At 35.6% G+C, this 22,502-nt stretch overlaps 11 protein-coding genes across 11 annotated transcripts; 7 read left to right on the top strand and 4 right to left on the bottom strand.

Moving 5' to 3' along the window:
- Positions 1–252: 252 nt before the first annotated feature.
- On the bottom strand, positions 253–1,558 carry FDP41_001293 (uncharacterized protein; the record flags this gene model as incomplete). Its single annotated transcript, XM_044703503.1, has 2 exons — positions 253–1,165; positions 1,371–1,558. 2 exons carry the CDS (start codon positions 1,556–1,558, stop codon positions 253–255), a joined length of 1,101 nt encoding a protein of 366 aa, XP_044564338.1.
- Positions 1,559–1,811: 253 nt separating this feature from the next.
- Positions 1,812–3,209, top strand: FDP41_001294 (uncharacterized protein; the record flags this gene model as incomplete). Its single annotated transcript, XM_044703514.1, has 1 exon — positions 1,812–3,209. One exon carries the CDS (start codon positions 1,812–1,814, stop codon positions 3,207–3,209), a length of 1,398 nt encoding a protein of 465 aa, XP_044564339.1.
- A 146-nt stretch (positions 3,210–3,355) lies between these two features.
- On the top strand, positions 3,356–5,122 carry FDP41_001295 (uncharacterized protein; the record flags this gene model as incomplete). The annotated part of the gene is made up of 1 exon (XM_044703525.1): positions 3,356–5,122. The coding sequence occupies one exon, from the start codon at positions 3,356–3,358 to the stop codon at positions 5,120–5,122; it is 1,767 nt and encodes a 588-aa protein (XP_044564340.1).
- A 1,360-nt stretch (positions 5,123–6,482) lies between these two features.
- On the top strand, positions 6,483–7,220 carry FDP41_001296 (uncharacterized protein; the record flags this gene model as incomplete). The annotated part of the gene is made up of 1 exon (XM_044703536.1): positions 6,483–7,220. One exon carries the CDS (start codon positions 6,483–6,485, stop codon positions 7,218–7,220), a length of 738 nt encoding a protein of 245 aa, XP_044564341.1.
- Positions 7,221–7,282: 62 nt separating this feature from the next.
- FDP41_001297 (uncharacterized protein) lies at positions 7,283–8,290 on the top strand (the record flags this gene model as incomplete). The annotated part of the gene is made up of 1 exon (XM_044703547.1): positions 7,283–8,290. The coding sequence occupies one exon, from the start codon at positions 7,283–7,285 to the stop codon at positions 8,288–8,290; it is 1,008 nt and encodes a 335-aa protein (XP_044564342.1).
- Positions 8,291–8,314: 24 nt separating this feature from the next.
- Positions 8,315–10,124, bottom strand: FDP41_001298 (uncharacterized protein; the record flags this gene model as incomplete). The annotated part of the gene is made up of 2 exons (XM_044703558.1): positions 8,315–8,795; positions 8,854–10,124. 2 exons carry the CDS (start codon positions 10,122–10,124, stop codon positions 8,315–8,317), a joined length of 1,752 nt encoding a protein of 583 aa, XP_044564343.1.
- A 674-nt stretch (positions 10,125–10,798) lies between these two features.
- Positions 10,799–15,838, top strand: FDP41_001299 (uncharacterized protein; the record flags this gene model as incomplete). The annotated part of the gene is made up of 2 exons (XM_044703569.1): positions 10,799–10,924; positions 11,036–15,838. 2 exons carry the CDS (start codon positions 10,799–10,801, stop codon positions 15,836–15,838), a joined length of 4,929 nt encoding a protein of 1,642 aa, XP_044564344.1.
- Positions 15,839–15,897: 59 nt separating this feature from the next.
- Positions 15,898–17,913, bottom strand: FDP41_001300 (uncharacterized protein; the record flags this gene model as incomplete). The annotated part of the gene is made up of 1 exon (XM_044703582.1): positions 15,898–17,913. The coding sequence occupies one exon, from the start codon at positions 17,911–17,913 to the stop codon at positions 15,898–15,900; it is 2,016 nt and encodes a 671-aa protein (XP_044564345.1).
- A 91-nt stretch (positions 17,914–18,004) lies between these two features.
- FDP41_001301 (uncharacterized protein) lies at positions 18,005–19,996 on the top strand (the record flags this gene model as incomplete). Its single annotated transcript, XM_044703593.1, has 8 exons — positions 18,005–18,495; positions 18,554–18,770; positions 18,821–19,069; positions 19,115–19,211; positions 19,269–19,403; positions 19,454–19,588; positions 19,640–19,798; positions 19,863–19,996. 8 exons carry the CDS (start codon positions 18,005–18,007, stop codon positions 19,994–19,996), a joined length of 1,617 nt encoding a protein of 538 aa, XP_044564346.1.
- Positions 19,997–20,320: 324 nt separating this feature from the next.
- Positions 20,321–20,998, top strand: FDP41_001302 (uncharacterized protein; the record flags this gene model as incomplete). Its single annotated transcript, XM_044703604.1, has 2 exons — positions 20,321–20,389; positions 20,474–20,998. 2 exons carry the CDS (start codon positions 20,321–20,323, stop codon positions 20,996–20,998), a joined length of 594 nt encoding a protein of 197 aa, XP_044564347.1.
- Positions 20,999–21,008: 10 nt separating this feature from the next.
- FDP41_001303 (uncharacterized protein) lies at positions 21,009–22,421 on the bottom strand (the record flags this gene model as incomplete). Its single annotated transcript, XM_044703615.1, has 1 exon — positions 21,009–22,421. One exon carries the CDS (start codon positions 22,419–22,421, stop codon positions 21,009–21,011), a length of 1,413 nt encoding a protein of 470 aa, XP_044564348.1.
- Positions 22,422–22,502: the final 81 nt, after the last annotated feature.

Raw genomic sequence — 22,502 nt, forward strand, 5'->3', positions numbered from 1 at the left:
AGAAGATCCAATGGTTCTTGTTTTTTCATAATTGGCATTCGAGAGGTTCTTGATTCATCGAGAGAAGGAGGATGGCCTGTCTCTGGCTTACTTGAAATATTTGTTTGGAGAGGTGTTGTTGTTTGAAATTCAGGGAGAGACGATTTGATTTCTTGGTGTAAAAAAAATTTAAAAAATTTATCAAAAAGAGAGAATCAATGTTTGATGATGTTTGGATTCACATATATATATATCTGAGGTGAATGATTTCATTTACTTTTGCTTGGACTCTAATTGATCTTTGAAATATTTAAGGATGGCACCAAAATCTTTTTGACCTAATCCATTGGTTGAAGCTTGTTTGTACAATTGTTCAACCATTTGACCCATGGCCAAATCATAGCCAATGTTCTTTGCAGCTCCATTCACTAATCCAAGATCCTTCAACATCAAATTGACAGCAAATCCACCTTCATAGTTTCTGCTGCTTGGAACATTTTCCATAACTCCAGGATAAGGATTATAGGAAGTGACAGACCAACATTGAGCAGTAGAAGTTCCAAAGATTTGACTCAAAACTTTTGGATCCATTCCCAATTTTGTTCCTAATACTAAAGCTTCACTCACTCCAGCCATTGAAATAGCCAAAACTAAGTTATTACACAACTTGGCAACTTGACCCATTCCAACTTTATCGCCACATAAAACAATAGATTTACCCATCTTGGAGAGTAATGTCTTGGCGAATTCAAAATCAGTCTTATTATCAGTTCCTACCATGAAAGTAAGTGTAGCATTCTCAGCACCATTAACACCACCGCTCACAGGTGCATCCATAATACTAATATTTAACTTTTTTTGTTCCATCAACTGTTGAATATCTTGAACAGTCTTTGGGTCCACAGTACTGCTATCAATACACACAGTTCGGATGTTTTGATCGACTTTGGAACCACCATACTTTTCTTTCAGTGAGACAACTTCATTGTACACTTCAGTAACAATCTTTGGTGTTGGAAGCATAGTGATCACACAATCAGGGTTTTGTTGCATGATTTGTTCAATAGATTTGCAGGCTTTGATGTTTGGTTGTTTTTTCAATGTCAAGTCCACATTGGCATCCATCACATCATATGCATAAACGTCAAAGGCGTTCACATCTTGTTTGAGAAGGTTTGGAGCCATTCTGTTCGTTCATGAAATTAAGAAATATTCGCGAATAAACAGTGAGTTTCGAAATAATATTCGAATATCAAAACATCAATATCATGGAAAAATTCATGGGATGGTTATTTGGCAACATGTAATATTCATCAAATATCAACAATAATCAAACAAAATTCAAAGGTACCAATAAATCATGTTGTTTCAATTTTACTTTATGGACATACCTAGCACCCATTTGTCCCAACCCAATAAAACCAACTTTCAACTTTTCTCTATGTTGATTCAATGAGTAGGATTGGTGGAATGATCTCACTGTTGATGATGATGATGATGAAACCAAACGACGATGGCTGAGACTACTCTTCAAAGCAACACCCGAAAGGCAAGATGAAACACAAGTTTTTTTGAACATTTTTTTTCAAGAGACTTCGAACGCTTTTTCTCTCTGTCTGCTAAAGGGCAAGAATGAATAGATATATTGTCAGAGAGAAAGAGAGAAAAGCTTCTCTCTATTGACTAATGAAAGAATTTAATAATATTTAAATTTTAATCAGAGCTCATTATTTTTTTATGAGTTTTTCCCCGCTCATTCTGACAGTTGCCGTTTTTCATATTTTTAATTTCGAAAAACAAAAAAAAAACAAATTCTTCTCCCAATCAGTCACATGACTTCACTCGATTTTGCTGCAAGCAATCATTTAGCAACAGGTTCGAATGGGTTATCATCCTTCGATTTCGATTCATCAACACCCATACATTCCGTGTCGAATCACATTTTCGATAGCTCTTCCTCTACTTCGACTCATCCTCCATCCTCATCGACGACCACTGGTGTTGTAGCCTCCTCAACCTCCACTGCCACCACCACCACCTTCGAAGATACTCTCTATTCTCCCATTTCTGAAAAGGAAGGCAACAAGTACTACAAAGGATTCAAACGCACCCATAAATCACAGAATGGTCAAGTGTTGAGAGAGCAAATGTTTTGGATTGGCGATTTTATTCAATTCTCCATTGTCAGCAATCCCAATGAACCTCCAAATGTTCATGAAGGTAGAATTTTAAGTATTTATACATGTACTTTATTTCCAAATATCAAAAAGTGTAAAGTACAAATGCTTCACACTCAACCACAACTCAAGGGAGAATTGGGTCTTCTCGGAATGGACTCATTACCAAAAGAAAATTCAGCACGACGTTTTATGACCAATTCAGAAGGTGAAATATTTCTTCATACCATTATTGGAAGAGTATTTGTGGTGAGAGATGCCAAAGAATTGAAAGAACGATGTGGATTTTATGTGAAGGATGATCCTCATGTGAATACCTTGGATCAAGATTGTTATTCAATGACTCGGTTATTCAATTCCAATCCAAACTCGAACTCGACGTCGATTCTGAATCCTAATACTCATTCAAATCCTAATAATAGTAATAATAGTAGTAGTAGTAATGTGGTTCAACTTCGACCTCAAATTTCCATTTCTGATTCCACACCTCATTTAACCTTCTCATGGACCATGAAAGATTTCAAAACATCTTCAACCTCACTCTATAATTATTATACATCCTGTGTGATCCGTGGAGAGAGCCATACAACTCCTAATAATACTCATAGCAGTGGTGGTGGTGGTGGTAGTTGCCATGGAATGGTCCTTCTCTCTGTTGGAAATGTTTGTACTTTGGAGGTGAGATCATCTTGCGCAACAACAACAACAACAGCAACACCACCATTCATGAATCAATCCTCTTCTCTCACTTCAATGCTTCCATCATCTCAAACAACCTCAGCAACAACCTCAGCAACAACCTCAACAACAACACCATCCATTCATCCTGTAAAGATATTGATGGGACGTATTTCTAAAATGTTTGAAGAAAAGTCCAATACTTTTGCCAAGTATTTTGCGATTGAGGAAATTCAAGTGAATAGTAGCAGCAGTAGTAGTGGTGGTAGTAGTAACAATGGTTCGAATCGAAAAGTATCTATGATGAGTTATACGGGTTGTGTAAAGACAGTCTCCATTCATGATATCCTCTCTGTAAAGAAGCAATTGTTATAAGAGTCGATTCGCAAATTCATGAACTCATTCATTTCTAAATTAATTTTTAACAAGTTCTTTATATCCTCTTGTTCTTTGTCCTTTCGAATTATTGCTATTCATTGTTTTTGAAGAAATTACGAAAATTCAAAAAAGAATCAAAAAAAATGCTGAAAAAAGCCTCTTTCGGGCTTTCTCGGAGCCGTGTTCTCAGCTCTCTCGTACGAACACATCTGGTGGCCAATAAAACATCGGGTTACATGGAAACATGTGGAAGTACTAACTATTTTGGTTCTGTCGTGATGAATGAAATATTTGGAGTATTCCGAGGGACACCATTCAAATATGGGCATTCATTTTCCATGAGTATGAAACATTATAACCCGGAATTGACCTCACCTCCAACTAGTGGTAGCAATATTGTGGATATATCTTCCTTGAACATCAATACATATTATGAATATATTCAAAATAATTATATTCATTCCAATGATTTGGCTGAGCACTCTGGTGCTGTGATGAATGTTTTTGCAAATACATTAGCAGAAGTAGAAAAGAACCAAAATTCGGTTTCTCCTGAATTAATTAGAAAAGCGTTTTATGTCAGCAAGGAGATTATGAACCGATTGAAAAACATGCATGATCAACACTCTAAATCAATTATTTCTCAAACTCACATATTCCTATTTAAACTCTCAATTTTAGGAAATGCAGTATCAATAATTGAAAATCAATACAAAAATCTGAAACAAATCAAAGGTGCTCTTCATACTGCTTTAAAGGGACCAGAAAATGAGATTTATGTTCTGAAATTGTATGATATATGCTCAAATAATAGAACCCAACTGTATAATTTAGGAATATCCATATACAGAGACGTGCTGTCACACAGACCAACTGCTTTGTTTACGAAAGACCTATTTGAGACGATATTTCAATTTATGGAAAAAGAAACCATGTATGAAGATATCAAACCAGTACTAGAACGACTCTACAACAGCAAAGTCTCTCCAACCCTGAAAATGTACAGCAGTATTTGTTCAAATCTCTATCATAACAGAACTTCAAAGCTAATTTATCCATTTCTCAATCTTGTTAAGGATACTTTCGGCAAAGAATTGTTCGCACCTGAAGTTTGGGCACAATATTCCAGAAATATGTATGCATATGCCTTTTCTCTTGATGTGGAAACATTACCGACTAGTTTATTGCCAAATCTTGCCACTCTCTTAGAGGATACCAAAATGGTTGACTCATTGTTCTTTTATGAACATCCAATGGTTTTTAAAAGCATTGTACAGGCTATGAAGATATTGAATTATGATGACCTATTGCCATTTCTTTTTTCTAAGATTTTACAAACCAGAAACTTGAACCAAACCTTTATTAGATTACTTTTGGAATATTTTGATCAAGACTTAAACGTTTTCTCGAACAAAATCAAATTCGGCGTGCCAGAGCTTGATGTAAAATATTTTGACATTTTTGAAATGGCTACCAATCTTGTAAACATGAGTGGAGTAACAGAAGTTGTTGAAATTCAGAATTACTTGTTGAAATATTGCTTGATGAAAGGACGCTTTGACAAGGTAGACGCCATTTATTATCATATTGAGAAACTAAACTCTGAAACTTTAGTTCTGATGTTTAACATTTATGAGAAGACTGGAAATTTTGTGGATGCAAATCTTTTAATGAGAAGAGCCAGAACTGAAGAATTCATTTTCACAAAAGAAGTTGTTGCCGCATATTTTAAAGCCATGATATCAGCAAAGAGAGATTGTCTTGATGAATTTATTTCATTTACCCAAAACTATACCTTTGTGAAATTAGGAGATCCAGTTTTTCAATTTATTTTCAATGAGCTTAATAATATCAAGAAGGGACTAGTGAAAGAAACAGAAAATAAGATTAAATCTGTATTGGAAGATTAGATTCCTTTATCAACACGTACAGCATGTGCTTGCTTCTAAATTGTCTGATCTTGCTTCGAACTAATATTCCAATAAGGAAATGGCCACAAAATTGAGAAGAACATCTACAAGGACCAATCATTAGTGTCTCGTGTTCCTGACACGCATGGTACTAAATTGGTGCAAATTCTCTTTTCCAAATAAATTATATTGCTCCTTCATCAAAATGAGCAATTTTACAATAGTTTCAACAAGATCAATTAAATCTTTTTCAATGTGAGGTTTAAAGTCCACAAATGTTGAAATACCATGTTCACAACAATTTTGGTGTCAGAGAGAGTGACAAGTTTAACCAATGAAATACTTTTCACATTATGATTGTGCAAAAAAAGATCTTGAAATTCAAACGAAACATTGACTTGATCATAATTATAAAATACAGATGGTATGTACTCATAGGGAAATGTGTGATCTTGATAGGTACATAGAATGGCGTTGGCCATTGCTTTTTCTGATTCCATAAAAAGAATAAATAATCTTCTCCCACTTGTCCATTTTTAGGAATTTTCAATTTGTGAAATTCCTTCTCGCTCATTGAAAGATAAATTCTTTTAAAACCCTCTCTCATTTCTGCCAAATAAGAAATGTAAATGTTAATCACATATTGCTTAAAGGATGTCTCTAATAATTTATGACCTTTTAACACCTTCTCAATTTCATGTTCATAATAATTTTTCATTGCATTCTTGTCGTGTGGATTGCATGACTTGATAATATACTTGTGACAATGTTTCAATTGAATTCTCTTCCAAAATTGAATGTCATCTAAATTAGTGACACAGCAATGAAACTTTTTGTTCACTCTTGACAGTGTAGGTATGGACATGGGTGTCAGAAATTGAAAAATGCCAAAATGCCACAATTCATCAGGAATATTCAAAATTAATTTTTTTATATTCATGGTAACGATGAGACGATCATTCGGATCAAAGAGAGCATTGTTAGAATTACATTGGGAAGACGATGGAGGAAGAAGAATTATTGGAAGACGTATGACAGAAGAGACAGGAGCGACATCAACCAGTCAGGCTAAAAAGGTTGGTGCAATGTTGGAGGAGGAGATGATTGCAAATGTTTTATTTCCGAAGAATAGATCTTGTTCATTGTGTGTTTGATGTCGAGAGGAAAACATGGTATCGATCAAAGCGCGTGATTTCTTCTTTCGGGTTTGGCCTTGCTGGTTTCGGATGCTAACAATACACGAACACAAGTGTTTGATTTGAGAACAAAATTATACAAGCAAACCATTTACACACACTCAGCACCATGGTACATGGACATTGAAGTGGAATATGATGAGCAAGGATCTGAGGTTATCATCATGACCTGTGGTGATTATTGTCTGTACAAGTACGATTTAGCAACTGTGTTGCAACCTAGAAAAGATAACAAGAGAGGAGGAAAACATCCTTTTTTGTGGAAAACTGGAAAACTAAAAGAGGAAGGTAATGATCGAGCTCAATCTCTTGTCATTAAATACGATTCAGAGAGTGAGGATGGAAATTTAATTTATTACTGTGATTCAGGACATGGAAAAATTAAGGTTTTGAGGGCATGGGACGGTGTGTTATTGAGAGTTATATCACAAATGCCTTGTGTAAGAAATTCCTTAGATTCTTCAACAGAACTATTCGTCAAGTTTGTTGCTCCATGTGGTATTGACATGCGACATGATGGACAAAATAATGAATTTGTAGTTAGCGACATGGGTGCCAATATGATTTATTTCATACGTGAGATTGGTGACGATTGGATTGTAACAAAAAGTTTACCAAAAGGTTTAGGAGATTCTGAAAATATTCAAAGATTTGAATATCCAACTGGGCTCTGTATTGATAAGAAGAGCGGAAACGTCATTATTTGTGATTATTTAAATGGTGTGATGCAAATTTTGGATAAGAATGGCAACTTTATCAAAACGTTTGGGTCCTTGCGAAAATCACTTGCACTGTTGAGTAACAATGAATTCTTTTATCACACAGGAGTGTGTATCAATGAAACGGAAGGAGAATTAATCATTGTGGATAGTTACAATCAGCGAATTTTAATATTTCAATAATTATTACATTGAACTCAATTTGAAATTGAATGGAGAGTTTACAATTTCACCTTCAAAAAAAAATGAACGAAACATCATCCAGCAACATTCCGCATATTCAACAAGTGACCAACAGTATTTTTATGGCTTTACCTTCAGCCAAACAACAACAAGAGGACGTTCCTCATCATAAAGAAGAGAAACAACAATTGTTGTGCAACCATTTTGAAGAGATTACTGATGACTATCGGGAATTAATTAAAAAACACTCCATCACTCATGTCTTGAGTTTGGTGCTTCATAAAGCCTCACAGCATGAAGATGGAAACATTTCTCGTAATTCCACACCATCATCATCATCATTACCAACAACAAACACCAAGGATACCAATGTAAAACACACCATTCTTTCCTACGAGTGTTTAATTGCGCATACCAGTCAAGATACCATTGATGAATTCTTTGGTGGATGTAAGAAATTCTTTGTTGAAGCCTTTAAGTACAAGAAGGAAGGACAACCATTTGGAATATTAATCCGCTCGGATTATGATCTAAATATGAGCCCAAGTGTTGTTGCATTAGCTGTTTATTTAATTGAAGAGAAAAGACTAACTGTGGATCAAAGCATTGAATTTATCCATTCAAGATTGAAACCTGAACATTCGGAGGAGAGTATTCATGATTGGTTGTCTCCTATTTTTGTGGAACAATTAAGATTCTATGTAATGGAAAAGAAGGCTGATATTAATTATGAATATTTGTGTCAAATTTGTCGGCACGCACTATTCAAACAGGAAGATTTAATTGAACACGAACCAACTGAAAAGAGAGGTAATAAGGATTTTGAATACAAAAAACTAAGAAAAGATTTAAAAAAAGGCATATCTAAATCATCCAAATCTTGCACTTCTTTATATGCTCGTGACAAGATGGAATGGATGGGATCCATGGTAGGAGACGAAGGAAGATTAGACTGTCCGCAATGTGGTCACAGAGTTGGAGCTTACAAATGGAGTGGAAGTCAATGCTCGTGTGGAATTTGGGTTTGTCCTTCGATTCAAATTCAAATGTCACGAGTAGATAAGAGATAATTGATTCATTTATTTGGTTATGCTTTATTGTACAAGGCATTCTTTAAGAGTGGATTTTTTGTTGTTGGAAAAGTTGTTTCTACGGCTAAAAGGAATGTGTGTTTGAGGACAGTGACCAATTAATACATCTCCATTCGAGGATACTCCAGCTAGTATTTCATCATCCATCTCTAAACTCATGATACCACTGTAGGGCATAAAATTAACAACCCTCCACGGACAAGGAGTGCTATCATTTCCAGTCATAACTTCTGGCCTAATAAATTGGTCAATTTTTGGAGCTTGCGACAAGGCGTCACTAGTCATTGCTTGTGCCTTACTATCAGTGGTCATTATTACAATTCCCAACTTGGAACCACAAACAATCTTTTGTCCATCCCACATCAATCCTCGAATGGCTCCCAATCGGAATATATCCATATCGTAAATAACTGATGGATCTGCTTTGCCTTCAGTCACAGGGGATGATGTTGAAACTTTTCTGAAATCAATCATTTGAACAAAACTAAAGTTTTTCGAGAGAATAAATCACTCCTAATATTAAATATAAGCAGGAAACTTACCCTCGATCTGTTCCTGTTAAAATAGAGTACTGGCCTGAAGAAGGGTCGAAACATTGGGCGTTGATCTCGTATAGATATGCATCCGTATAAACTGAACCAATTAAAGATGACGATCTAGCATCAAATATTTTCACATATTTGTCAGCAGATGCAGTCATGAAAATGTCCACAAATTTTGCATGCGGATTGCAATCAATGTCATAGATGGCGCTTCTATGAGTTGAAGCTCCATTCTTATCACATAATATGCTTTGAACTTCTGATTCAGTATTCACATCAAATATTTTTGCAATTCCATCCGCACCTGCAGTCACAAAATGTTTGTCATTGATGATTTTCACACTCCAAATACCATTTCTATGCTTGTGTGGAATACATCGTGAATTTTTAATGACATCTTCTGCATTATTCTCAGGATAATAATTCGTGTAAAATATAGAGTCCGATGTACCTCCTGTTAGCGCAAGATGTGGAATTCGATGGTGTTGTGTTTCAATAAACCAAAGAAGGCCTCTCTGTTCGTAAGTTTCTTTCCATTCGTGTACATATTCAAATTTAGAAACAACATCTGCATCGTCACCAAATATTGCCTCACTATTCAAGTGAACATTATAAAATTTTACAACATGAGAGCATGTCGCCATATGCAACTTGTTAGGATTCACAGTAGATCGTTGGAATATGAAATTATTGTAACCAAAGTTTGGATTTACAATTTCAGATTTCTCATCGAGCGTCTTGATTGTGTCAATATAATTTGTCATAAAATCGCATTCAAAAGGGTTTGATCCAATGCTGTAGTCTTCCTTAGAATCGAGAGCTCTATAACCTCTAAAATTATACCATCCCTTGTAGAGAACTAAATATTCATATTTAAATATTTCCAATAAACTTGTCGAACCGGTGCGTTCTTTTACCCTTCGTCTAATAATACTCTTGGCAATTGATGGAATTTCTAAATAAGACTTGTCATCATTTTCGTTGTTTATATTATTTGGATATTTAATAAATTTCTTCCAAATTGCATCATTTCTATGACAATTATAAAAAGTAGTATTCACCAATGATATATTCAAAATAATATCCTTCCAATCAAGGTAGGAAAATATCAGAATTAAAACATCTTCTGGAACATCACTCACTCGATTCATTGAAACATCTCCGAGCATAAATGGAGTTGGTGCATTATCTTCTTCATCATCACGATGATCAATTTTAGTCTCTCGATCTTGCGAGATTGATGATGAGGTTTGTGCGTTGTGGCTCAACATTTTTTTTTGGAAATGTTCGCGTCCATGGTTGTTTTTACTCACTCGAGACTGATGTCGTCGTCATCAACACGTTGTGGCTTGTTATTTTTACATTTTGCAAAAGAAGGGTCATCATGGATGGAGGCACAGATTGTTGCTTTGATTTCGTTGACCGTGTGGTTCTTCAAAGATTGTTGTTTGATGGAAACTCCAACACGACAGATGACAAAATGCGCAGAACCAAAAAAAATTGAATTTTTTGACGAAAACAGCAAGTCTAACATCTCTCTCATCATCATCAAAGGATTTTGGTTGATCGTGTGCAGCACACGGACTGGTGTTCCTGCTCTATTCTTTTCTCATTGAGTCTCTTTAGATTGTATTTATTATGTGGATGAATTTTGGATTTAGACGTTGTTGAATATTCTTGAAATTCAGCCTCCTGTCTATTACAACAGCAAGTAATATTATTATTCTTAATAATTACGAACAACAACAACAACCGATTGAGCTGAGCGAAAAGAACGTTTTTATTCGCACCTTCCAAAACTCACAAAATATTCTTCACTTTAAACCGTGATTTGTAAGATTTACGATCATCACCCTCCAACAACAACACCACCACATCTCTATAGATTCATCCTTTGGAAAGAAGTATATATCTCTCTATCTACTATCTTCATCATCCTTTTAATATGTTCCGAAAAATCCCAAAAGAAACCAAAGAAAACCAACAACTCTTGCAACAACAACAGCTTCACGATGGCTACAAACTGCCATTAGAGGCAACTCCAGATATCACCTGTGTGATTGAGACCGATGTAAGTAGTATTGTGTATGAGGTTGTGTTGTTCAAACAACAACATCTTTTAACATTATCATCTTGAACATCACTCGTTCATTGAAACGTTGTCTTTTGTACACACGAACAGACGTTAGCCTCGATCAATGCTTCTGCCTATTTCCATGCAGAGGAGCATTATTGTGGGCCTGCTCCATCTTGTCCCTTTTTTAATATTAAGGACGTTATGAAGACTATGGATGGTTTGTTTTCACAAGACAAAATGTCATTCTTCTCGTATGGTATCGAGTTGGAGAACTTGATCACAGAAGAGGAAAATCCACAACAAGAGCCACCATCACACAACATGGAATTGCTCAAAAAACTGAAATCCATTCTAAGCACATGGACTTTACGATCCTTGAGAAGTCATGTTCTTCCTGAAAATCAAAATGGTAAATCCAAAAATCCTTTTCTTCTTCTTTGCAATAAGATTGATCAAACGTTCTACCAACCTGAACATGGTTCATTTTCTGTACTTCAGAGAAGCTTGATTTTGATTTCAGTTGGTTACAATCTGGCTCTAGCAACGTGCCTTCCATACTACGTTGCGTCTGTGATCAGGTTATGCTGTGACGTATTAGCGTTAGCAAACAAGAATTGTAGCCACTTGTTGTCTCTAACTCTTCCAAATACGATACTAGAGTTTACCACAGCTACTGGGGTTGCTCTTCCTTCTAAAAAAAAGGAGAAAAACGTCACTGAAATAACAATAAGGATATTGGAATCACTATGTGAAAAAGTTGCTAGTTATGGAGTTAACATCAAAAGAGTAATGATTAACTTTGATACAAAGACACAATTTGAGGAAGTTCCATTCATGATAACCAAAGAGATTTCGTATTTGTTCGACTCAATGGCAAAATGCTGGCCAAAACTACAAATTTTACAAAACAAGCACTTTACGTTATGTGAACACATCTTGACCATGATGATTGAGAAGAATCTCATCAATATCTCTCTGGAACACTTAATGCAATCGAACGACAGTATTGTCAGCCTAACCTCTCAATTCGACAAGGTCATGAACAAATATTTTAGTTACAGTCTCCTAATTGAGAAAACATCATTCAAAGCTGCTGCTCTATTATATGATAAATTTAGTAGCTTGCATAGGTGTAACCATCTCGACTTTCATAAGAATATTCAAGCAATGTGGTCTCTATTTTTGCGGGTATTATACTATTCTCAATATTTCTATCAAACTCCAAAACGAGCTGAATATTTAAAAAGTCGCATTAGCCTTGTCAAAGATTTCTTTCAAATTTCCACAAAGCTGTTGACAGATTTCAGTGAAGCTAATGATGCAATATTTAATAACCATTGGTATACATTTTGCCTCCAAAATATATCACAAGCTCTTAAACATTGCTCTACAGATGGTATAACTTTTGAGATATGGACAGATCTAGAATACATTTGTAAAAAATACCTGTCCATTTGTAGAGATGCAACAATTGAGCAGTATTCCACAGTTTACAATTTCGTTCAGGAAATTTATCAAGATATAGCTATTGGAATCCTGACTGCGCCTTTATTGAGGCTACCAGATCGATGGGATACAAGACGTCTTCCAATCGTTTTAGGTCTAAACGACAGAATTATTTTCAGGGGCTCTGACGCTGATTTTTGTTACAGCGAAACAGCCGATACTCTTTCTACTGACGCCATGACGGATGACTCTGATTCTGTCATTTCTTCTTCATTGCCACGATTTAACAGAGATAACATAGGCATTGACCTACACTACTTACTAGATGCGGATTATGTAGATCAAAAATATGAAACACTTTTTGGAACAAAAATATATTTGAATGAAAAGTATCCAGTGTTAGAAGCTCTTAGTAGTGTTCCATCAAAAAGATCTCTAGTGTTGTATGCCATATGTATTCTTTATGAAACAGCTCAAAAACACTGTGCAAATGTAAATCCAAATACGATACACGGATTTGTGCAAACAAAGATTAGTAACAGAGGCGATTTGTACGCTCTTTCACACACAGAATTGAAGAAAATATTGATGGAAAATATAATAGTTCCTTGTGAACAACTTCGATCTGTAAACACACTCCAAGACTATTATCGTGTTGTTGAAGAGATCAACTCTGATTGTGGCTTGACAGAAAATGATATACTTGCAGCTGTTTCAGAAAAAGATCAATTACAATTTCTCTCAAAACTTGATTCAATATCGGATACTGTCCAACATTTATTCCACATGTTCGCTACAGACAATCATTGGGCTAAAAAGTTTTGTGACTATTTAATCCATCCTCAACATGCGAACAGTATACTCTATCAGCTCGAGTCTTGTGGTTTTGAAAAGTTTAGAATTCTCGTTTATACTATGCTTGGCATTTACATTAATATATTACAAAACAATGAGCTGAAAAATTTTACTCCATTATTCAAAAATCAATTTATTCAATTTTTGACCAAGATAACGAGTGACTACTATCAGACAACTGCACTGAAGGCAATATTTATTAAGATGACAGAACTCAACTTTTCAAAAAACATGCCCAATGACGTGATTCGAGAAGCTCTCAACTTTTGTACAGATCTTGCCACAGTTCTCGGAAACCACCATTCATTGTACGATTCCATTTTATCCAACTCTTTGTACGAGTTTAAACAGTATCTTGTTCACGGAAATTCATGGAAGACACTTCCTTTTAGCAGCACCTTTTTCCTATCATGTCCTCTTGGGTTTGCAAGTCCTCGTTTTACTGCCACTTTTTCTCAAAACTTGGATCTCGTTGGAGATTATTTGTCTGTTTCCATCGACAACAATTTTTACGATCCATTTGTGCTCGCTCTCATAAGATCCAAGATTTTGAGACTTGTTTTTGAACATTTAGTTTCAAATGCAAACGAAATCTCATCACATCTGTCTTCTCGTCTTTTTGAATATGTGAATATTGAATTCTTAACTCAAAATTTCATAACCATGAAACAATATTGGGAAACTAGAATGGAATCAATTGACAACAGTTTAACAGCAGCCGCTTTTGAATATTACAGAACTGCAAACATTGGAAATTTATTTGAGCTATCAAATGCCATGAGCTTTATATTCGCTCGTGAAATGTGTTACAGACTCTGTCGCTCAGGAGAAATGGTCTCTCGTTCTCATCTCCGTAAATCGATGTTCACTCTTAATTATCCAAATGTTGACGAAATCATGTACTCCATATGTATGAACTTCAACAACAAACAAGATTTAGAAAATTTTCTGATAGAAGACCTTAGCAATGAATTGTGTGCTATTCTCTCTAACAGTGACAATCAACTTTTCTGCGTGCGCGAATGCTTGTGGAAAATCAATGTGATTGGAGAAATAATTAGAAACAATTATGCTCTTGTAGACGATACTTGTTATGAGAATCTCTTTTTAATAACATTGAAAGTACTTGCTAGCAACGTAGCAATGCCTCCTGAAGTGCTTGTAATGATTTGCAAGTTTCTAATATGTTATCATCCTGATCAGAAGAAATACATGAGAATAATTTCAACAGGAGAGACAGATTTGCAGATTATTGTCGAGCAATTAGACATCTACAAGAATGTGAGCTCTTCCCTCTACCGCTTTTGTGTGGATTTGTTACATTTTTTATATTCAATGTATTTATCTTCTGATCTAAAAGATTCTGAAATTCTAAATACCGTCGATCTCGATAATCCTACGATTCAAACTTCATTGATTCCTCGATACATGTCCATTGCCTCTACATTCATTCGCAGTTTAACTCACAAATTATCAAACAAACATACATTTAGAATGTGCAAAGACGTTGAAGAAACACTTAGAAAATTTCTCAATTCCAAGCCAATGATGACACTTGTGAGAAATGCTAACTTCTCTTTATGCCATTTTAGTCAATCAAATTCGAACATTTTTGTAATCCCTACCATTAAGAAATTAATGAAGAATGAAACAAAACTAGAAATCATTCAAAAAGAAATTAATTATTTACAAATTAGAAGTCAAGAATGCATTCCAACTGCTAATAGATCATTGTTTATCACAAAAGTATTGAATGCTTCGCCAAATGATAGACCTCGATTTGAGTACTTACCTAATCAACCAAAATTATGGAGTGTGCTGAACTATATGAATCTTCATTCTTCGTCGTCATTGCTTTGCTTGTCAACTTCAATGGATTATCGTCACTTTTTCCCAATATTTAATGACCCATCAAGTGAAGTCAATAACGTTCATGAAAATTTGTTGCTTCTTCAAGATGCTTGTAGAGAAATTAATCAAATCTTGCCGACATGTGTTGATGACTTGTCAAAGAGGAATGTTTATTATGTTGCTGGTTATTTAGTTGGAGTTTCTATATTAACCAAATACATTCTTGGACCCCTCAACTTGGACAGGAATGTCTTACAACTCTTTTTGAATGATATTTCTCTAGACAATCTCGATAGTCAACATGCAAATATCGAACAGTTGCAAGCGCTTTATAATTACTTTAATGCTGGTATTCGAATGGTGCTTTCTGATGAAATTACAAACATGTTAAAGATTCTCACCTTGGAAGAATTTCTCTCTCTTCTTGGCGATGAACAAACGATTGAAAAACGTATCTCCTCCATGTTGCGCCATGTTGAACGTGATAGTGATATTTCTCAAGAAGAGTGTACCAACTTTGTTTTCAAGTTGTTGAAACCAACACTGAGACAAGATACTATGCTTGTAAATTATTTCAGTGGCATGTTCATTCACGGTAAAGCTGCTCTCGTCACTCTAACTGTCATTCCCTCAAAATATGCACAAATCCAAATTAACCCTGCAAAAAGGGTTATTGAAATTCCTGTTCGTTCTACAACGGAAGATTTGAGGGCGCTGTTACGTAAACAACCACACATTTACTTCCTTGACCAATAATAATGAACTGTCCTTTTAAATAAATTAGTATATGGTAATTTTAATACAATTTTTAAGAATTAAATCAAACCTTCATCCAAAAACTTGACAAATCGAGCGGCATAGTGTTTGGGTGAGACTGCCGAAATTTGACTTCTATCACTGACAAACCCTTTGAAAATATTCTCAATTTGTTTCTTGTTGTTCCATTTCTGAAGCAGATCGATGATTCCAAAGTAATAAATCTCTCTAGTTCCATCTTCGAGAGGAAGAGAAAGAGTTCCACCATGAAATTGTTGGAATAATGAAGCACGTGGACCTCGATACAGCTTTTTAAGAGACACGCTCGCTCTATTGGTGTTTGGCATAAATCTTCCAAAGAATGAAGCTGTGCTATCTCCGCTCTTTCTTCCTTGGCTTGAAGTATTATCGAATGGAAGCTTTTTCTGTGAGTTTGGTGTCGTGTGTTGAACAGTTTGGCTCACAGGTTGTGGATGAGTAGTTTGATTTTCCTCTCCTGGCGTTATCTCAATAGTAATTTCTGAGCTATTTACAGATGTCTCGTGCTGGTGGGCAATGTCTGCAATGGGATGTGAAATATTGAGTGACGAGGATGCAGTTCCAGCATCTCCTCCTAAATACGAGGAGGACGAAATAGCGCTAGAACTTCCAATAGAGCTTTGACCATGAATTGCTGTAAATCCATTCATGTCCGAAGGAATATCCGAATCCGAAAGTTTGATTGTACAATTTTGTGCTTCTTTGAGAATATCTGCCTCCGTTTCTGGATCTATTTTATGCACTCCTACTAGCAAACTATAGTCCATAATTTTCATTTTCTCCAACCACTCAGCATCAAGGTTTAGTTGATGGAGAAAAACGCTCTTCATTTGAGGTCCAATTGCTAGCTTTTTTTCTCGTTTCAAAAAGTCCAAATCTTTTAACACAGGTGTTTCTCTCTTTCTTTCTTTTTCAGATGCCTCTCTTCCTATTGTTGACCCTTTCAGATCATATCTTTCGGCAACGTACATTGTTGTGTCAAATACGTTATTCATGATGACAAATCTTACGTTTTTTCCTCCTTTTGGTTTTATACTGTACATTCCATAGAAACGTGTTATCAAAGTATTTGGATTAGCCATCACGTGGTTATAATAATCAGGTAATATTTTTCTCAAGAATTTAGACTCCTTCTTTGTGACAGTCTTTAGCATATACTGCATGTCAGCAGAGAAGAAGAACAAAGCTCCACTTTTTCCGGGAGTGCCAAGAATAGAAAGTGATTGCTCGTGACATAAGCAAACTAAAAAGTCAGAAGCATCGATACCAAACCGTTCTCTTAAGTGTCTAAAAGGGAATGGAGCATAATCGTAAAAATCAAAGTATGGAAACTCGTGCGGTGGAGTTCTGGTTGTTCCTTTTTCAGGGAAAGGCATTTTGTTTGTGTTCGTAAAGTCTTTATAGGTCAAAACGTCTTTTTGCTTCTTGGGAGTGATTTCACTAATAGCAGATCTAATACCCATCTGGATTTGTCTCATCAGATTATACGAATTGTGTTCCTTATAAATGATCTCTCCCATAGCATTGACATGCCATTTCTTTTTCTTTGCATTTTTAATTATTTTCTTTGGTTCGTCACTGTTGTCCTCAGGCTTCAAAGCAAATTGAGTATGAACTGGAGTAGCCGGAGTATTGCCAACATTGTTTGAAGAAAAAGAATTTGCTCGTTTGTTGAGTGATGATTCGGATGCTCGTGGTGAAAGTGAACCACCATGATGCACATTAGGAGATGATAAATTGTTTGGTGTGCCATTTGTTACCGCTCCTGTATTACCCGTGGGTGTGATACTTATTGAAATGCTTCCCTCCCGACTCATATTGGGCCCATTTACTTCCGTTCCGTGGGCACTTGTTCCATTGATACTAATATTGTTATTGACCTGTTGAGTACCTTTATTTATTGTACTCACGGATGTGGTCGTGCTCGTACTATTGTTTTGATGATTATTTGCTGTACCGCCCGCCGATGATGATGAAATGGATGGTGATGAAACAGCAGTGGTGATCCCATTCTCGAGAATCGTTTGATTGGGCATTTTTTTGATAAAAATACAAAAAAGTCGTTGCAATCTCACAAATTTACAACCCTAAAAAAATTCATTCTCGCTCACGATCCGACACACCACCATGATGGATCCAATATTGAATCAACAACCACAAACGATGGTTGAACTATTTATTTCTTGTAGTAATTTAAAAAACAAAGATCTCATGAGCAAATCTGATCCAATTGTTTCTGCAAAAATTGGAGAACGGCAAAAAACAGGTGAAGTTTTTTGGAGCGATTTGGGAAGGACTGAAGTTCAAAAGAATAATCTCAATCCCAAGTTTATCAAGACATTCATGGTAGCATACAAATTTGAAGAAATTCAACCATTGAAATTTTTGGTGTATGATGTCGATAACGAAAGTTCCACTTTGGCTGATGACGATTTTCTTGGCATGTGTGAAGTCAAGTTGTCAGATATTGTTTGTCGACCTGAAGGCCTTCAGATACCACTCAAAGATAAGCATGGACAGCAGATGGGACATGGTACAATCACTATTAGAAGTGAAGAGAAAAGAAATGCAAGAGACTACATTGTAAATATTGGTCTCGCTGGAAGAGATCTTGCAAAGTAAGTGACTCCCCCAATAACTCATCAAAAATGTTGATTTTTAACTTGTTCTGTAAAGGATGGATCTTTTCTCCAAGAGTGATCCGTTTTTTATCATCTCTAAATCTGCTGGAAATCAATTTGTAGATATCTACAAGTCAGAAATTATTATGAACAATTTAAATCCAAATTGGAAGAATTTTGAAATCACCATGCAAAAGCTTTGTAATGGGGATGAGAATAATCCTATCAAAATTTCAGTATTTGACTGGGACAAAAACAGTGATCCTGACTTGGTAAGTTTGAGTTCCGTACAGAAGGGCCTAATATTAATGCAATTTCAAAGATTGGTCATGTGACTACAAGCTTGTCACAATTAAAACAAATGAGCCAAAATGGATCTAGCTTAACCATTGTGGATGATCAAAACAAGAAGAAGATAAAAAATAATGGAAAGATTATTGTGAGCATGTTAACAATGACTTTACAAGAGGAAGAATATTCCTTTTTAGACTATTTATATGGAGGCTTAGAAGTGTCTCTTCTTGTTAGCATTGATTTTACAGGTAGCAATGGAAATCCTTCAGATCCATCAGTAAGTTTCATATGAGCGATGATATTAAATATTCAATATCAAAAGTCCTTGCACCACATTGGAAAAATGAATGAGTATGAAATGGCAATTCGATCTGTAGGAGATGTCTTAAGCAATTACGATTCAGACAAACTTTTCCCAGGTAAGCTCAATTAGTTGTTAAAATTGAAGTGACCAAACATATCTTCAAACGTTACAGCTTATGGATTTGGTGCCAAGCTTCCAAATGGACAAGTTAGTCACTGTTTTGCATTGAATGGACATCCAGAAAATCCATTCTCTCAAGGTGTTGATGGAATTTTGAGAGATTACAGACTTGCCTTGAACACAGTTCGTAAGTACTATGAATTCGAAATCGTAAATTGCTGATTCTTTGATTCCTAGAATTATATGGCCCCACTAATTTTGCTCCAACCATTCAAACAGCAGTTGCCTATGCTGCTCAGGGCGCCATGGAACAAAGTCAACAAAATCAAAAATACTTCATTTTGTTGATTATCACAGATGGTGAAATTACTGGTAAGTATGACAAGTTTTTCGTGGTCTCTTAATGATCGCAACATTATGCAGACATGCCTGAAACCATTAAGGAAATTGTTAATGCATCTCGTTATCCTCTGTCAATCATTATCGTTGGAGTGGGATCAGCTGATTTTGCGTCTATGGAGGCTCTAGATAGTGACAACAGAAGATTGCAAAGTGGCAACAATGTGGCAGTCAGAGATATTGGTAAGTATGAAATAATTCGATTTGTTGTGACACTAATTTTATTCACAACTATTACATCACTTAGTCCAATTTGTTCCATTCAGACAATTTGGTTCTCAAAACTACACCTTGCTCGCGAAAGAAACTCTCAAGGAAGTACCACAACAAGTTTGCGAGTATTTCAAATCCAAGAAGATTAAGCCAAAAAACAAGGTTTGAAATTTTCTAAAATTGGGGACTGGCAAAAAACCCGCCAAAATAAAATTAAATCGAATGGGATGAATGTGACCGCAATGAGTGCATGTCTTGGATGTATACGCCTCGTTAACAATGCAAACATGACACCAAGGAAATTCTCTTGTTGTGTGTGACTTGAGACCATTTGGATTGCAATTGATCAAAAGCATGACACAACCGACCTATTGTTTAAGAGCCACATGTATAAGTGGCGTGGGTCCTTCCCCTGACTTCCACAGAGTGTTTAACGAAGCCGTTTGTTGTTTTTGTTCGAAGTGTTGATTTAAATAAAGGCGCCAAAATAAAATGGAAAAGTCGTTGCAGCTGTTGCATGAGTTGAATCAAACACGAGATAATGTGTTACCTGCGTTCAATGTAAGTGTACGCATAGCAAAGAAAAATCATACATAATGATCATTTTTCAATTCAATTGTGGACTCTGTTTCATTCATCAAACAGACAGAACTCGTGTCATCTGTGATTAGAGAAATTAATTCGCTTTCGGAACAAATTTTCGAAAATTTAGTTACACAAAATACACAAAGCGACCAAATTAGTGAAGAAGATTTGGAGAAGCTTCGAATGTCTTCAGCTGTTACTTTTACAATTTATGAAAGGTTTAAACGAATTTTATTGGCATATTTACACACGAGATTGGAAAGAGTGAAAACCATCAGCACTCTCCGTCATGAATCAATTGAAAACACAAAACAATGGAGAGACTTGAGTGACAATGAGCAACGATTTGCAACAGAATACAGAAAGCTCGTTGAAAGCTATGGCGAAGATATTGGATTTGACATGTTCAAATTTATTCAGCCTCCAAAAGGTGATTGTGTGGAAGTGGAGGTCCTTCAAACTTGTGGAAGTCGTTTATTGGAGAGTGGTAAAACGTATCATCTGGTACAAGGTTCTCACTTATTTATTCAACTCAGTGATGCAGAATACTTGATTCAGCAAGGTCTTGTGAAACTGGTTTCGTGAGATTTGTTCACTAAAATTGAAACTTTTTGAGTTCGTATCCGTGTTGATCATTAATGCTCAAATTCAACAGAGTAATTGCTTTCGCATCTTCAAGAGAGAATAAATATGCAAAATAGAGCACAGTTTCACTACCTGTGACTTGTTGTTTGATACATTGCTTCCACTCTTTAACATTTTTGAGCTGGTGTTTTTGTAGTAGCTTTTCCGCTTGATTTGGGGTTTGAAATTGCAGACAAGCAACTTCAGTGATCTTACCTTCTACATGCCCCGTATGCAAGAAGTATAAAATTCTCATAGCATGATGAAGAATAAAGTCAACTTTCAAAAGACGTAATTTCTCTAATTTAACTATCCAATCCACAACAAGAGCATTCATTTCTTTTGTGAGTTTTTTTGGTGCTTCTTCCAGCGAGTGTTGGTCAAATTCTGTTAAAAAACGTTCAGATCGAAAACTTTTGGCAGGTATCCATAAGACTTTCAGTTTCCCTTCATAGGTTGTTACATATTGCTTTCGTTTGTTTAACGCTTTCTTTTTCTTAATATTTGACCATACATCGGTAGATATGTATTCTTCATCTTCATCCTCCTCCTCCTCGTCTTCAGCAGGTTTTACAACTTTGGAGTATTCTACTGTCTTTGCACGTGAGCTTACAAAGCTCCATTCCGTACGAATATCAACACTCTGTTTGGTTCCTTGTTTTTTCTGTGGATGCTTAATGACTTTTTCGGTATTTCTCCCTCTCGTATGAATTAAAGTCCATATTTTGTTTTTTCGTTTTGTCAACAGTACAGAATCGATGATAATATCAGAAATGGTATTTAAAAACCAAGTCAAACAGGATATTTCACACCACATAAAAGCACTACGTTTAGCCATGGTAGTATCGCCTTTTTGAGATAAAAAGTGCGGAATTGTAACATGGATGTTTGTCATGCTGTGAGCCCATATTGGCTCAGAATAATAACGTTCACCCTCCCGCACAATATTACAATATCTTAGTGAAAAAATATAATTTGACGCTATCAGCATTGCTTGTTGCTTGGATCTCAAATCAAAAGGAGCTGCAACTGCATTCTTAATTTGTGACAATAACTGCATTCGCATATTATTTCTACATTCAAAATCTTGAATGGTAAAAATATGCTCTTCATCTATTTCTAAATTTTCATCTTGGTTAGCATCAAGAATTCGGAGTAACTCTTCTCTTTGGAAAACCTTACAAGTAGGCGTGATGTTAGTCAGATAAACAAAAAAGGATTTGTAAAAGGATGGCCATGGTGATATTCCGTTATCATCGAACGAAATCGTTCGGTGCCATCCTTTGCAAACTAAATCACATGAATGTACAATATTTTCGAGCGGCAAGTAGCTTAAAATACTATAAAACAAATCAAGAACCTGAAATAAATAATTCCAACCCATTCGTGTTGTTCATTATGTTGTTGTTCCGATATTTTTCATCAAACACAATAAATGTTCAGAAGAGGAGAAAATGAAACAAGG

The sequence above is a fragment of the Naegleria fowleri genome, assembly GCF_008403515.1.
Source record: "Naegleria fowleri strain ATCC 30894 chromosome Unknown tig23, whole genome shotgun sequence".
Lineage (NCBI taxonomy): Eukaryota > Heterolobosea > Eutetramitea > Acrasida > Naegleriidae > Naegleria > Naegleria fowleri.